At 38.6% G+C, this 16585-nt stretch overlaps 1 protein-coding gene across 1 annotated transcript; it reads right to left on the reverse strand.

Moving 5' to 3' along the window:
- Positions 1-9317: 9317 nt before the first annotated feature.
- Positions 9318-16330, reverse strand: cd4-2.2 (CD4-2 molecule, tandem duplicate 2). The gene is made up of 7 exons (XM_061946815.1): positions 16306-16330; positions 16062-16259; positions 15856-15996; positions 13481-13714; positions 13384-13416; positions 13185-13325; positions 9318-9421 (listed from the first exon to the last, which is right to left on the reverse strand). The coding sequence occupies exons 1-7, from the start codon at positions 16328-16330 to the stop codon at positions 9318-9320; spliced, it is 876 nt and encodes a 291-aa protein (XP_061802799.1).
- Between the last annotated feature and the right edge of the window lie 255 nt (positions 16331-16585).

Here is a 16585-nt window from a genome sequence, read left to right on the forward strand (position 1 = left end):
ACTTGCCAACCTTGAGACCTCCGATTTCGGGAGGTGGGGGTGGGGGCGTGGTTGGGGGCGTGGTTAAGATATATATATATAAAAAATATTTGACTTTCAGTGAATTCTAGCTATATATATATATTTTATTACATATATATATAATAAATTATTTATATATATATATATATATATATATATATATATATATATATATATATATATATATATATATATATATAAATAAATAAAAGAAATACTTGAATTTCAGTGTTCATTTATTTACACATAAACACACACATAACACTCATCTACTAATTGTTGAGTTAAGGGTTGAATTGTCCATTCTTGTTCTATTCTCTGTCACTATTTCAGAACACACACATTATACAAATATACATTATAAAATCAATAAGAAAACGGGAGCTCTAATTTGGGAGTCTGAATTAGGATCAGAAGTTCCTATATAAACATTGCGTACTCAAGTCGCCATTTTGTATTGATTACTGCAGCTGTGCACTGGATTCATTCACAAATACAAACTACAACTCACAAACACTTTAGAGTTAGGCTCCACCATCAGAATGTGTACTTATAAAGATCACATGGATATTATTCAGTGAGTTGATTCACCAAAACTAAAAAAAAGCACACAGGACGTTTCAATTGTTCACAGACTGGTCGCGCTCATCAGAATGACAAGACACTTCCGGTCTGCAGGTGATAGATAGCATTCAATTGGGAAGAAACGCCCTACTGCCCCCTACTGACCAATGTGAATACTGATAATTGTGTAATGACAGCTCCAAAAACGAATTCAAACCACAAAATAAAATAAATAAATTAACACAAAAATGTGACACATTATGGGTGGGTCACATATGCATGTACAGTAGATGGCAGTATTGTCCTGTTTAAAAGTGTCACAACATTGCTGTTTACGGCAGACGAACTGCTTTACGTAGACGAAATGCTGTTGTTGTGTGTTGTTACCGCGCTGGGAGGACGTTAATGAAACTGCTGTACAATAAACCCACACAAGAAACCAAGAACTCGCCCTCGATCATTAGCTGTTTAAATTGTGGGAAAGCGGACGTGTGAACAGGCTGTCAACACGTCACTCAGGTCCGCATGGAGCTGGAGGGGGCGTGGCCTCCAGCTCCGCCTGAATTTCGGGAGATTTTCGGGAGAAAATTTGTCCCGGGAGGTTTTCGGGAGAGGCGCTGAATTTCGGGAGTCTCCCGGAAAATCCGGGAGGGTTGGCAAGTATGGTCTCATCTAGTAGCCAATTCTACTGTAATATTTTTGGTAACACTGTATAATAGTACACACTATTATATATCAGTGCTATTTGGGTTTTTAATGGAGGGGAACAGTCCGATTAAAGGGTCTATTAAATACACAATTAATTTGAACATATTACTGTCATTCCTGCAGTGTTTTGCCGCTGATATGTGCAACAGGATGTGTTTGTGGTGGTCTCACATTAGAGATGAAAGCTGATGAGAGTGCAGAGTGGGCGGCTTGCGGTGTGGTGGCTTTGCATGAGCGCACACCGGGGTTGTGGTGGGCCTTGATTTAGCAAAAGTTCCTATCCTGATCCTCGGCCGCCTTTTACACCTTCTCCTTCCTCTCTTCTTTCAACAAAGGCGGATGTCTCCACGCTTAAGAAGAGGGGGAAAAAAAGAAGCAGAAATAGACTGTGGTTTAGGTTGATGTTAGTTTTCTCTTTTTCACGTTTGGTCAAGACTCACAGTGTTTCCCACAGGACAGGCATCTATTTGTGGTGGTGTGGTCGGGGGGCGGGGGGTGGCGGCGGCAGCGGCGATGACCAAGAAGAACGCGGAGTTGGAATATAATTACAACACCTTATGTACATATTTATATACAGATTTGAACAATTAGTTATTCACTGAAATTTATTTATTAATTGTGGTTCTTACAAAAAATATTTCTTATAAAATATAAAAGCTAAAATGTCTCTTAAAGCTCTGCCCCTTTAATTAGTGCATACTAAATCATTTAACTTTAGCCTACTACTACAACCATATTATTTACCAGCAACCTAAAGTGAAACAGAGGCAGAGGTGTATGTTTTGTCGTGGTCCTCTCTATAAGGCACATAAGAATATAAATTAGGACCCTTTTCATGAGAAAAGTGCATTTCTGATCTGACCCTGCTTTATTTTTCAGTGTTTGCTGAGTCTCACCTGTTCCCTCCGCCCTAATTTTTCTACTTGCCCGACTTCTCAAATCTACTTGCCCCAATATTTTTACTTGTCCTGCCTAGGTTTTTTTCTGGCTGTGTAGTGCTCATGGCTTATATCTTACTAAAATTCTTCCCGTTGACTATTTACAACACTACACAGTATTTATTATTATTATTATCTATAATTACATTTAAATGGCATTGCATACATGTAAAATTAAATGCTATTTCACATTATTTGACCAGTAGCAGTTACACCCATCTGAACAGGTCAGCCACCTGTTTAAAGCCCGATCACAGTTGAAATCTTGAAATGAAGGGCCTTTAATGGCCAAAACATTAACCTGGACAACATTTTAACAGCTGGTTGGCTCAGATTTTATTCTTTTCATTGCATTCACATGCTGCAGTGGACAGTGGACAATTTAGCTTGAGTATTAATGTAGTATCTGAAGCACAGTCTCCACGTGTGTTTATTGACAACAGGGTTAGAACCTGGACACGTTAGCTCGTCGGTATGGTAACACGTGACTGTTACTACGTGCGTCTGCCCCGGACCTTAATGAAGCAGCGTCAGGCTGCTTACCGTCAGTGAAACGCTCGGTGAAATCGCGGATTAACATTAAATATATGACGAGCCGCGAGCGATGCAGCTATAACCTATCTACCTATAACCTGTATTACCCTTGTATTTTGATCCCGTCCGCCCGTCCGTCTTCGTCTTCTTCGTCTTTTTCTTCTGGCCCACCAGGTGAATTAAGTGCTATTGGCGGAGTTACAATGCATAGAAGGCTACCGCCACCTACTGCACCGGAGTTGTAACTACAAGGTACATTCACAGACAGAGTCCCATTGCTTTTATGAGCGGTCGAGCGAGTCAAAAGCCGAAAAATCCATTTGTGGCGGACGTAATTCTTTCGTGGCGGGCCGCCACAAATGAATGTGTGGGAAACACTGACTCACATTTGGTTTTGTGTTGTTCAATAAATGAGGGGATTAAATCAGAAAGTCAACCATTAATATCAATAAAATGTGATATTGATCTATATTATAAATATAAACACTTACAATACACTTCTTTCAAGGAAAAACATTTTTTTATGAATTTTGCCCATCATCCACATTTCTTAAGTGAGACAAGAACACACATGTCTCTCCCTTTGCTGTGCATTCTAAATAGTGAAAAACAGCAAGTAAGAGGCAGCTAACCGGTAATGCGGAGTCCTTTATTCTGCCTATAAAGCCATCTTAAAAAAAACACCAAAAACGGCCAACAACGCCCTATTTACACGCCGTGACCGAGGTATTAACCAAGCTATAGTGACATTGGTATTGTAAGAGCCTGGGGCGTAGCACCAAATTCTGTGCCCCCATACACAAGACCCTAAACCTAACGTCGCCGCCACATACACACACACTTGATATATTTACATGCACCAAAAGCTAATTATGGATTTGGTTAAAATCTTAATTCGATTTTTGACTTTTTTAAAAAATGGGATTAACACATTTAGAACATATCGATATAGGTCCCCCTAAATAATTTAGATATGTATTTTAAACATTTGTTATAAAGGGGCTCGATAATGAAATTAAATGGTCATTATTCACTTAAATATGATTATGAATCTGTCAAATTGTCCATTACTTCAGAGTGTAGAGATGATCTGATACACATACAGTATTGGATCATCATCAGTAGATAATATGAATCATATTACATTATTATTATTACTAGTGTATCTCCTGAGGGTTAAGTCTCCCCATCTTAAAAAAAAACTAACAATCCCTCTATTTTAAACTTTAATCAAAAGTCTTTGAACGCACCACACTCATGTGTAATGAGATACAAAAGTGAAACTTGTACATGCTACAGAGAGCTTTATTATGTTTTTACCTTTCTTCAATAACATTGTCCTTTTTCCAAAATGCTGGTGCTGTGTGAAGGTTTAAAAGGTGAGCTTTGATGATGTTGTGACGTCTGTGTCGAGTGAAGTGTTCCAAGTGAGGTGGAACGAACCATTTTGCGTTTCTTAATTTGATACAAACAACCTCTTCTTTTAATCTAATCTTCGACTTCTAGACATTCTGATCTTAAAACAAGAGATGACCAATTTGAGAGTATGAGCTAGACCAGTGAAGCCGACCGACTTGGATAAGAGGCAAAACGTCTTCTAAGACAAACTTGTTGGTCACAAAAAACATTCATGAAGTTTGGTTCTTTTATGAATTTATTATGGGTCTACTGAAAATGTGAGCAAATCTATTGGGTCAAAAGTTGATATTTAGTTACATGTCCCTTGGCAAGTTTCACTGCAATAAGGCGCTTTTGGTAGCCGTCTACAAGCTTCTGGCTTCTACCTACTCAGTGGCCTAGTGGTTAGAGTGTCCGCCCTGAGATCGGTAGGTTGTGAGTTCAAATCCCGGCCGAATCATACCAAAGACTATAAAATGGGACCTAATACCTCCCTGCTTGGCACTCAGCATCAAGTGTTGGAATTGAGGGTTAAATCACCAAAAATGATTCCCGGGCGCGGCACCGCTGCTGCCCACTGCTCCCCTCACCTCCCAGGGGGTGAACAAGGGGATGGGTCAAATGCAGAGGACAAATTTCACCACACCTAGTGTGTGTGTGACAATCATTGGTACTTTAACTTTAACTTCTGGTTGAATTTTTGACCACTCCTCTTGACAAAATTGGTGCAGTTCAGCTAAATTTGTTGGTTTTCTGACATGGACTTGTTTCTTCAGCATTGTCCACACGTCTAAATCAGGACTTTGGGAAGGCCATTCTAAAACCTTAATTCTAGCTTGATTTAGCCATTCCTTAACCACTTTTGACGTGTGTTTGGGGTCATTGTCCTGTTGGAACACCCAACTGTCCAGTTGCCATCGATTGAATGCCCTGAGAATTTAATGACCTGGATGAATGAAAACGCCCACAAAAATACTAATTGTTGTGCATTTTTTGTACCAAATTCTGCTGTTATTTCCATTAATTTCATTTAGTTTACAATGGATCTAATTCTCCTTGTAAATAATTACATTTCCACTAATAATTGTGCCTTTTTTTGTTCAAAATCCCACTAAATTCTCCTTTGCAGCAGCATAAAGATTGTCTCTTCCACTTAATTGTCATAGCAAGGCACTCACACTGTGTTGTTAATCTGCATGATGATGATGATGATGATAATGTTGTAGAAAATCATATCATTTGATGGTGGCTGCTGATCATTTGCATTAATGGAAGGACACCTTAGGTGCAAAAAAGCGCTCATTTCACTGCAGTCATCATATTCATTAGTGTCTCACACACAAACAATAACACACCAGAATAATACAGGTCGTTATGAAGCCATGGAAAGAGAATCCTGTTGTTTTTACAGAACACTACTGTTATGTTTGAGGGTCTCTAAGAAAAAGTAAAAATACTCGTTTTCATTAGCAGTACCGGTATATTTCTTTCTTCATATAAACTTTTTTTTTAACAGTTTGGGCCTTACAAACTGCAACAAGATGTGAGCTTGAAGCTGCTATCACTGGAAAAAGAGTGATAAAATACAAACAAATTATGTTTTAGTTCATGGATGATGACATAAGACAACAGGATTTTTATCATTTTTGATTCTGAGACAAGGAGGCAAACCTCAAAAAGTGAAAAATAATTTGTAAATAGGTACATTTAGTAAGTCAACTATTTGTAAAGTGCTTCACAGATTTAAAAAAAATTAAGTTAATTAAAACAACAAATAAATGAAAACAACAGGGGCTGACATCACATGGACAAAGATAAGACCTTCTGGAGGAAAGTTCTGTGATCAGATGAAACAAAAATGGAGCTGTTTGGCCACAATACCCAGCAATATGTTTGGAGGAGAAAAGGTGAGGCCTTTAATCCCAAGAACACCATCTCTACCGTCAAGCATGGTGGTGGTAGTATTATGCTCTGGGCCTGTTTTGCTGCCAATGGAATTGGTGCTTTAAATGGGACAATGAAAAAGGAGGATTTCCTCCAAATTCTTCAGGACAACCTAAAATCATCAGCCCGGAGGTTGGCTCTTGGACGCAGTTGGGTGTTCCAACAGGACAATGACCCCAAACACACGTCAAAAGTGGTAAAGGAATGGCTAAATCAGGCTAGAATTAAGGTTTTAGAATGGCCTTCCCAAAGTCCTGACTTAGACGTGTGGACAATGCTGAAGAAACAAGTCCATGTCAGAAAACCAACAAATTTAGCTGAACTGCACCAATTTTGTCAAGAGGAGTGGTCAAAAATGTAACCAGAAGTTAAAGTTAAAGTACCAATGATTGTCACACACACACTAAGTGTGGTGAAATTTGTCCTCTGCATTTGACCCATCCCCTTGTTCACCCCCTGGGAGGTGAGGGGAGCAGTGGGCAGCAGCGGTGCCGCGCCCGGGAATCATTTTTGGTGATTTAACCCCCCAATTCCAACCCTTGATGCTAGGTAGAAGCCAGAAGCTTATGGATGGCTACCAAAAGCGCCTTATTGCAGTGAAACTTGCCAAGGGACATGTAACTAAATATCAACATTGCTGTATGTATACTTTTGACCCAGCAGATTTGGTCACATTTTCAGTAGACCCATAATAAATTCATAAAAGAACCAAACTTCATGAATGTTTTTTGTGACCAACAAGTATGTGCTCCAATCACTCTATCACAAAAAAATAAGAGTTGTAGAAATTATTGGAAACTCAAGACAGCCATGACATTATGTTCTTTACAAGTGTATGGAAACTTTTGACCACGACTGTATGTATGTGTATGTGTGTATATATATATATATATATATATATATATATATATATATATATATATATATATATATATACACACACACACACATATATATGCTTATATATGTATATATACTGTTGTGCTTGCTGTATTCTTTTGATAACAGATTGTTGTTTGATTGATATATATACAGTATATATATATTTATATATATATGTGTATATATATATATATATATATATATATATATATATATATATATATATCAGTGATGTGCAGTCACTAGAGGCAGGTGAGGCAGGGCCTCACCTGCCATCATGGAAAGTAAAAAAATGTAAAAAGAAAAAAATATATATTAAATTGTTAAATGTATCCAGTGATTATACTATAAAGTTATTTTCCATTTAACTTCACCAGTTTTAGATTATTTTTATTCAAAATCGCTGAATTTTCACATTTGCCGTTCAAATACTGAGAAGAGACGGTGCGGTGAACAGCAGCCAGTCGAGGCACGTCACTCAGTGCCTCAACATGGATTGCGGACCCGGCTAACTGCTGGTCTGCTGTGCAGTGAGACCGTATTGCTATATGAATTATATTATACATTTCCATAGTTTAGTTAGCTGAGGTATATAATGTACAGTGTATTTTGTCAACAACTGTATGTGTGTAAAGTATTTCTTGTGCTGAGCGATCATAAAACGGCTGCAAAAGACGCACTGGCTGAGGCTCGCCTCCTGCACCCCCGCCGCAGAATTGTTATATCAACTAAAGCCCACACTTAAACTTTCCACGTGCAAGATTGAATCTATTTAAAAAAATTATTTCATAAGAAGCCAAAAAGTGCAAAAACAATAATGTTGGTGTTGGAGGAGTTGTGAATGACTGCAGGGACAAAAAAAATTAAATTGTTATATGTATCCAGTGATTATACTATAAAGTTATTTTCCATTTAACTTCAACAGGTTTTAGATTATTTTTATTCAAAATCGCTGAAATTTCACATTTGCCGTTCAAATACTGAGAAGAGACGGTGAACAGCAGCCAGTTGAGGCACGTCACTCAGTGCCGCAACATGGATTGCGCAATGACTCGGCTAACTGCTGGCCTGCTGTGCAGATACACCTGCAGTCTGCAGGTGTACCTAATTCACAACTCCTCCAACACGAACATTATTGTTTTTGCACTTTTTGGCTTCTTATTAAATAACTTTTGTAACCTATTTTCATGGGCTTTCCTCTTTGTGATGTTAAGTTCCTGTTATGCGCTGTTATACAGTATATGCCTTGAGCTCTTATTTTGAAGGCGCTAAGAGCGGAAGTGATGTCACGTTGCGGAGGTTTTTGAAAGAAGGTAAATAAAGTGGTCCTCGTGTAAACTGGAGCCTCTGTGTTTGTTATTTTGTAGTTTCATACAGTATAGGCGACATTTATAAACCCTCGGTTACACGTTTTTAAATAGATTCAATCTTGCACGTGGAAAGTTTAAGTGAGGGCTTTAGTTGTGGACTTAATTTCTAAGTAAAGGTAAGACCATAATAACGTTTTTTTTTAATTAAATGTGCTTTTTTGTGTGCTACAGTTTGTATGTGTAAAGGTAAAATTAAGTTAAAGTACCAATGATTGTCACACACACACTAGGTGTAATGAAATGTGTCCTCTGCATTTGACCCATCCCCTTGATCACCCCCTGGGAGGTGAGGGGAGCAGTGGGCAGCAGCGGCGCCGCGCCTGGGAATCATTTTTGGTGATTTAACCCCCAATTCCAACCCTTGATGCTGAGTGCCAAGCAGGGAAGAATGCTGGTATGAGCTTTTAAACATAACCCGTTAACTGCTGCCAATCAAATGGTGAATAAGATACTCTTTACGGTTCATATGTTTGTAAATCTGACTGTGATGAAGTCAGTGCCTCACCAGCCATCAACCTCACCGCACGTCACTGCCGTATACATATTTACCGGTATATACAGTATTGCATTTACTATTGTTTTATATCCATCCATCCATTTTCTACCGCTTGTCCCTTTCAGTGGCGTTGGGAGGGGAGCTGGAGCCTATCTTTATAATTATTTAGACAAAATGTTTAAAACTTTTGAACAACTTTTAATAGTCTTTTGCCACTTTCTTTGAGTATGAAACTGCATTTTTATCTTTAGTACATTTAAATAATAGTTTAAAAAAAGTACTGTAAATGTTTTTATCCAGAGAAAGCAAAAATGCATGCACAATCAAAACGCACATCTTTAACGTATGAATATGCTGCGTAAATGTTAAATACAGTAAATCCAGGCTAATCGCATTTACATTCACGTCACCGGCAGTCAAAAAATTGGAAATAGCTGCATAATTAAAAATTGTCATTGTCTTTCATTCCTTATCTCCATCTTTTTTGCTTTCTTCTGTCACGTCTTTAGCGTCGGGAGGGCTTCTTCTTCTTCTGTGGTGTTGCAACAGCAGGAGCAGCTGGCGGGCTGCGATAAAGAGTGAGGGCGAAGGGGGAATGGGGGGATATTTCTGCACTAATTAGCACGCATTAATGAAGTGCATGGTGAAAAAATGAAAAAATAAATGATGAAGGAAAGCATGAAATACCAGCGACAATGGCAGTACTGTCTGGGGTTCCGCGGCTTTCTGGCGTTCTTCATCTGGAGAAAACGTTTCGAAAAGATAAAAGAGGAAACAACAATAGACAATTTTTTTCTTTTTATCATTGGTCATTGCCCTTTAAAACGTCCTGTTGTGTAATGTGTCCGAACTTTTTCCACACAAACGAATTCATTAAACACAATAATATCAATCAAATGTAGTACAAGATGTACTAAGCTATTAAAGTTAAACATCTCTAAAGATATTTAACATGGCTGAAGTCAAAGGTTAAATTTTAAGGTTCAGGACCCCCTGTTGCATTTCATTAATAAATTTCGAACACAAAAACACAAATCGAGCATCTCCAATACAATATCGTCCTCTGAAAAAAACAGTAGTGATATTAAAAGAAAAGATAAAAGAAACATATGTTTCCTTTTTCTTTTCTTTTAATATCACTACTGTTATATATATATATATATATATATATATATATATATGTATATATACCATATTTTTCGGACTATAAGTCGCAGTTTTTTCATAGTTTGGCAGGGGTGCGACTTATACTCAGGAGCGACTTATGTGTAAAAATTATTAACACATTACCGTAAAATATCAAATAATATTATATAGCTCATTCACGTAAGAGACTAGACGTATAAGATTTCATGGGATTTAGCGATTAGGAGTGACAGATTGTTTGGTAAACGTATAGCATGTTCTATATGTTATAGTTATTTGAATGACTCTTACCATAATATGTTACGTTAACATACCAGGCACGTTCTCAGTTGGTTATTTATGCGTCATATAACCAGTGTTGGGTTAGTTACTGAAAACCAGTAACTAGTTACAGTTACTAGTTACTTTATTTCAAAAGTAACTCAGTTACTAACTCAGTTACTTACACCAAAAAGTAATGGGTTACTGTGAAAAGTAACTATTTAGTTACTTCTTTTTTTCTTCTATTTTTTTTAAAGCTCCCATTAATGCCCTTTTTGCCTTCATTTCAGTACTGTTATTGCACTGGAGAATAATACAATCTGTTGATCAACTTGACATACATTTTTATTTTCCTTTTAACATAATTAATGAAAAACAGTGCAACATAAAAAGGCATTCCTCCTTTCTTTAAACTTGGACCAATGACCATGAATAAAAAACAAGTTAAAGTGCAACATAAGAAGGCACATCATCTTCCTTGAAACATAGGTAGTGAAATAAAGCCTGACATCTGGAGTGATGCTGCTGTCTTCCACACTTGGAGCCATGGATTGTAGAATCCTTGTTTTCAGTGGCAGGATCATTGACACAGATGGTGAAGTTTCAGTGCTCAGTAGAGATGGAACACTTTTGAGGGGTTTAAGCACCGGGAGGACCTCACCTGCCACTCTCATATCATCATCAGACAGGGTGACATTTGTCTTCAGGGTGTTGTGGGTCAATGCAGAGTATATAGCTGCCTGCTGCTCCAACATATCATAAGTGGAGTTCCACCTCGTTGGGACATCATGTATGAGCAGGCAGCTTTAGCATTTCTTGCTTTGTCTTAAGCACATGAGCAGCTGTTGTGCTTGGGTGGAAGTAGGAAACCTTCCTGATCCTCCCAAAGAGGCGCTCCATCCTATTGACTGAGATTCCCTTCTGTGATGCCAAATTCACTACATGTGCAAAGCACCTATCTGTGGTCCCAGTCCTGCCTCATTCTCTGTAATTATTAGATTTTTGGCATTATCATGTGTGACTGGGATATCTTTATCTTCCAGTCCTCCACTGCTTGTGTCAGTACCTGCGCAAGGTGACTCTCGTAGAGGGGGCGTGTCTTCTCATCTCCCAGTCTGCTGTGATGAAGTGAGCGCTTATAGTTCCGCTGGACGTCCACTCGTCTGTCATGAGCGCAACAGATGATGCTCGGGATAGTTCATCCACAACTTTTTTCTTCTCCTGCTCATAAAGATCTGGCACAATCTTATTGCTGAAGTGGGTGCGCGACGGGATGTCGTAACGTGGCTCAAGCACGTTCAGCATGTGTTTAAAACCCTCGTTTTACACAACCGAGTCTGCACTTATAAACACACCGATTCAATGGCGGGGGCGTTCAAGCTCCTCCGTTACTCCGCTCGCCATGACCACGCTGTGTGTGGACTGAACGTGCCAACAACTTTTTTTCCCCACACCCACACCCACACACAGACCGCGCCTCTTTTCTTCTCTCCGGCTTGTGACAGAGGAAGATTCAGAAGAACGACACCGCAGCGCTTCTGTTTCTAGCCGATACTACATCAAAAGTAACGTAAAATAACGCAGTAACGCATCATGTAGTAACGGTAACTAAATTACTGAATAAAAAAAATAACGCGTTAGATTACTAGTTACCGCCGAAACTAACGGCGTTACAGTAACGCGTTACTTTGTAACGCGTTAGTCCCAACACTGCATATAACGTACACTTATTCAGCCTGTTGTTCACTATTCTTCAGTTATTTTAAATTGCCTTTCAAATGTCTATTCTTGGTGTTGGGTTTTATCAAATAAATTTCCCCAAAAAATGCGTCTTATACTCAGTGCGACTTATATATATATATTTTCCTTCTTTATTATGCATTTTCGGCCGGTGCTACTTATACTCCGGAGCGACTTAGACTCCGAAAAATACGGTAATACAAAAATATTAAAATATGAAATGAATATAAATTTTACACCAGACACATTTTAAAAAATTTAGTTAGAAGTCAAAATAATGGATATGATGTTCTTGAGCAGGAACTAAGCAAAGTGTCTATTTTTGCTGCATTTAACGACAAAGTATAGCTGTGGTTGTGTCATGTCTGTGTAATCATGTTTTGTTTTAAGTCATGTTTTGTTTAGTTATAGGACTCTTTAGTTTCTGTCTTTTCACTCCCTTGTCTTGTTTCCATGATTACCCCATTAGTTTCACCTGTTCCACGTTTGGACTCATTGTGCACTCTTGTTTGTCACCATAGCAACCATTAGTTTTCACCTGTCACGTCACGCACCTGTTTCACGTTTTGAGTCACGCACCTGTTTTCGTTAATCATGTCTGTGTTATTTAAGCTTTTCATTTTCTGTTGTTCGTCCTGACGACATCCCCGCATTTTTACCCCTGTCACACTCTATGTCCCTCTGCGCACTTCATGCCATGTCAAGTAAGTTTTGTTTCGATTCATGCCACAGTTAGTGTTTTGTTTAATTGTTCATAGTTTCTGCCAATGTGCAAGTTTTGTGTTTATAGTCTAGTTTTGTACCTCCGCCCCTGTGCGCGCCTTTTGTTTGATCCTTTCTTTGTAGTTATAGTGTTAAATAAATCATGTATTTACCTTCACGCCATGACCAGTCCAATTCACTTGCACCTCGGGAGAACAAACCAAGCCATAGTCCAAGTCATGACAGGTTGAAGGTTGCAGCACAAGATTTCAACTGTCACCTGTCAAACTCGTCAACAAATGGGGGGTTTTAAATCCTCCATTCAAACAAGAACACTAATTATGAGTTAAATAACAAATTTTTTAAACATTTCAACTCCAATTGGTGTACATTAAAGCAAGAAAGCTGTAGATTTTCAAGGCCATCCAATGCATGAAGGTTAAAGGTCATGTCAGTCGAAATATGTCCAGTATGTGTCACTTGCCTTCCTTCTTTTAATCCTGAGCCACAACACTAGCACCAAAACCATCAGCAGAAGCACCACCACGCTGCCACCTGCTACCAGAACCCACCAGGCCAGCGCCGGAACCAGAACATCACCACGGGGCGCGGGAAGACCATCTGAACCGACAAAAGAAATAATGGCCTCACTCTCACTAAAGGTTGCAGGTTCACTCACCAAAGTACTGGAAGGCGGTCGTCATGGAGGCTGCTAACCACAAAACACCACCACATTAAAAGCTAAAGAATCGTTATTTTGGTAACCATCTTTTTACCATTAACAAAAACAATCATCTCTTCCGTGTACTCAGCGCCTTCGTGAGAGAACACAAACTGCCAAATCCCTGCGTGGGCAACCTCAACAGGGTTAAGGTTGGCCAAGGAGCCCGGGTGAAGACCTCCGTCTGGCCCCCTCCATCGCACCACCGTGTACGTAGGCAGACCGGACACACCACATTTTAGCGTAGCCTGGCTGCCCAGCTGGAGGACACCTTGGGGGTCCACGGACACTGACCACACATAGGACAGAAGGTGGCAATATGATGACTTCATTTCTGTAAATGTTCAGTAACTCTGTATATGTTCAGTAGCGTCATTATTTATATTTCCTGGCCCAAAGGGGGTTGTTTTATGATTTCTTGCATTCATGTACAATTTTTTATCGAATACAGAAATTAAAAATAGTAATTCATTGTTCCACAAAAAAATGGAGGTACAAATTCAAATAATAAAAAAATAATACATAAAATCAACCCCTACAATAACAAAATATAAGAAATTCAAAGATAATACACACTAATTGTATCCCGAAAGTGGACGCTCATAATTTGTATGTATACATATCCATTAAGTATATAAAGATGTTAGTTAAAATAAAATTCAATGAGAAATACATATTTTAATAAATGAAAACATACACATTGTTTCTGGTCAATGTATGCAAAGACATTTAGGTAGAATATATTTTCTGCATTTGAATTATTTTCATCAAATATTTAATATAAAACTAAAAATAAATATGTCACATGAACCAAATAAAAACAATGCTGTATGGTTTCAAAATATAATCATTTTAATTGAACCAATTTTAAATGAGTTTTAACATATTGAATAATCAAAATCATATTTAATACCTATTAATTATCAGAGATTATGGAATAAGACAATAACTTTAAAAAAAATTCTAATAACTTAAAAAATATAAATGAAAATTCCTATTTGCATGTTCACCACCTGTCATGGTACCTCTAAAGAATGTGGCGTGCAGGGCCGGCCCGTGGCATAGGCCGTATAGGCAAATGCTAAGGGCGCCGTCCATCAGGGGGCGCCACGCAAGTGCCACAAATGTTGGAGAGAAAAGAAAAAAAAAGAGAAAAAAAAGGTGGTACTATTATTTCTAAATACAAAAAATAATCCCACGTTAATTAAAATGCAAAGTAAAGCCTATTTAATAGAAATATTATTTGTTACAACATCCCCCCCCCCCCCCACCCCCACCCCCTTGACCGGTGCGCCCCCTCCCTTCCCGTATCATGACTCTTTTTGGACGTCACCACATCAAAAAATCAACACAAGATGTCAAAACGGCCAAAACTGTCAGGTGCCCAGGGAAGAAAAAAGAGAAAAGAAGAGGAGAAACGAGAAAAGACAGAGGTAGCAGTAGGTAACGTTAGCCTACATGAAATTATTTGTCTGTTACAGAATGTGATAGTAACCTGGCTTTTTAGCATTAAGCTAATGTTACATGATTCGGCAATTGCTAATCAATAAATAGCTAGTTCTGTTTTAACGTCGGGTTAATATTGTGGAGGGGGCTAAATTGTTATGGAAAATAATAATGTAACGTTAGGTAATTACAGTACTCCCACCTACATTCCTCTGGGACATTTGTATTAGATATTTTAAGCAGGTGTTTTTTGTTTACATTGTTATTGCCTTCTGGTTAGCTAATGTTTGCCCTGCAGGTAATAGTCACTTTTCCACCCCTTTATATATTAGGTATAGTTGTAAGTAAAAAAAAAAAAAAAAAAGGTCAAAGACAAAGCTATTCGGTTTCTTGTGAGTATATACACTTCACTGCCGATGTGGGGGGGGCGCCACCTAAAATCTTGCCTAGGGCGCCAGATTGGTTAGGGCCGGGCCTGGTGGCGTGTGTATGTTTGTTTTTTTAACTCAAAAATATCAATACAAATCCAGATTTAGAGCAAATCTTCAATTGAACTATTATAAAAATTGTAGGTAGACACGGATTGTTTTGCAGAATATTTAAACCAGGGGTATCCAAAACGACCTGCGGCACAATTTAAAAACCAATATAAAAAGTGGAATAAACAGGTGTAATGTAATGGGAAAAAGTTGAAATGTTGACACTAGTAACACAAAACTGACATGCAGGCAGTTTTATTTCTTTAAAAAAATCTATATATTGAATTTGTTTTGAAAGTGAAAAATATCAAAATGACCAACACACCCTTAGATTTTTCAGTGTACGCCTCTCAGGGGAAAATGTTTTGGACACCCCAGATTTAAGCCTTGGTGGAGGTCTGCGGCCTTGTTAACATCTTTAAAAAATGACCGTTGAATGTTATTACAATATTGTATTAAAATATTTACTGTATCATTGCAACAAGGTGCCAAATTCAATGCTCACCGGTGACGACGACAAGGGTGTGCACTCGAGACTCGTTGTCCGCTGAGCATGTGAACGGTCCCGCGTCTCCTCCCTTTACCTTCTTAATGACCAGATTAGTGTCCTGCCTGACCATTGACCTCGACCTAATGTCACCGGTGCCTGATAAATCAAAATCCGCCTGCAATGAATTAATGGATATTATGGGGAAAGGTTTCTTAGAGCACCTTTGTAAGGCACGCCATGCTTGCCGATGGTCCTGACGACCAGATTGTTGCCATGCTGCCACTCTAGTTTGTTGGTGAATTTGTTGAGGCCGCACTCGATGGTGGCGCTCTGGCCTGCTTTGGTATGGACCAGCTCGCCTGCAGCGGAGAGGGAATTTAGCACTAAGAAAGCAAAGATGGAGGGGGGAAAAAAGATACCTTATGTATGACCACAATTACAATGAAGCAGTGTGTTGTCACTCACCCAATGGAAACATGATGGTCCTCATTGTGAAAGAAATTGATGTAAAAGTGTTTTAAATCCGGGACAAACGCATCGCACGGCGCTTCTGTTTGAGATAAGACGGTCAGATCTAAACCCCTCAGGTCCCTCTCCACTCCTGTCCTCTCACTTTTTTCTTTCTCTGTCAGGTAATCAAAGAAGCAAACACATCTGTAGCTCTTGTTTAGTTCAACATTATGGAAATTGGCATAAGAAGCTGCTCAGTACAACATGAGCAACACAATTATTGACCTATACAAAC

This window comes from Nerophis lumbriciformis, linkage group LG04 (assembly GCF_033978685.3).
Source record: "Nerophis lumbriciformis linkage group LG04, RoL_Nlum_v2.1, whole genome shotgun sequence".
NCBI lineage: Eukaryota > Metazoa > Chordata > Actinopteri > Syngnathiformes > Syngnathidae > Nerophis > Nerophis lumbriciformis.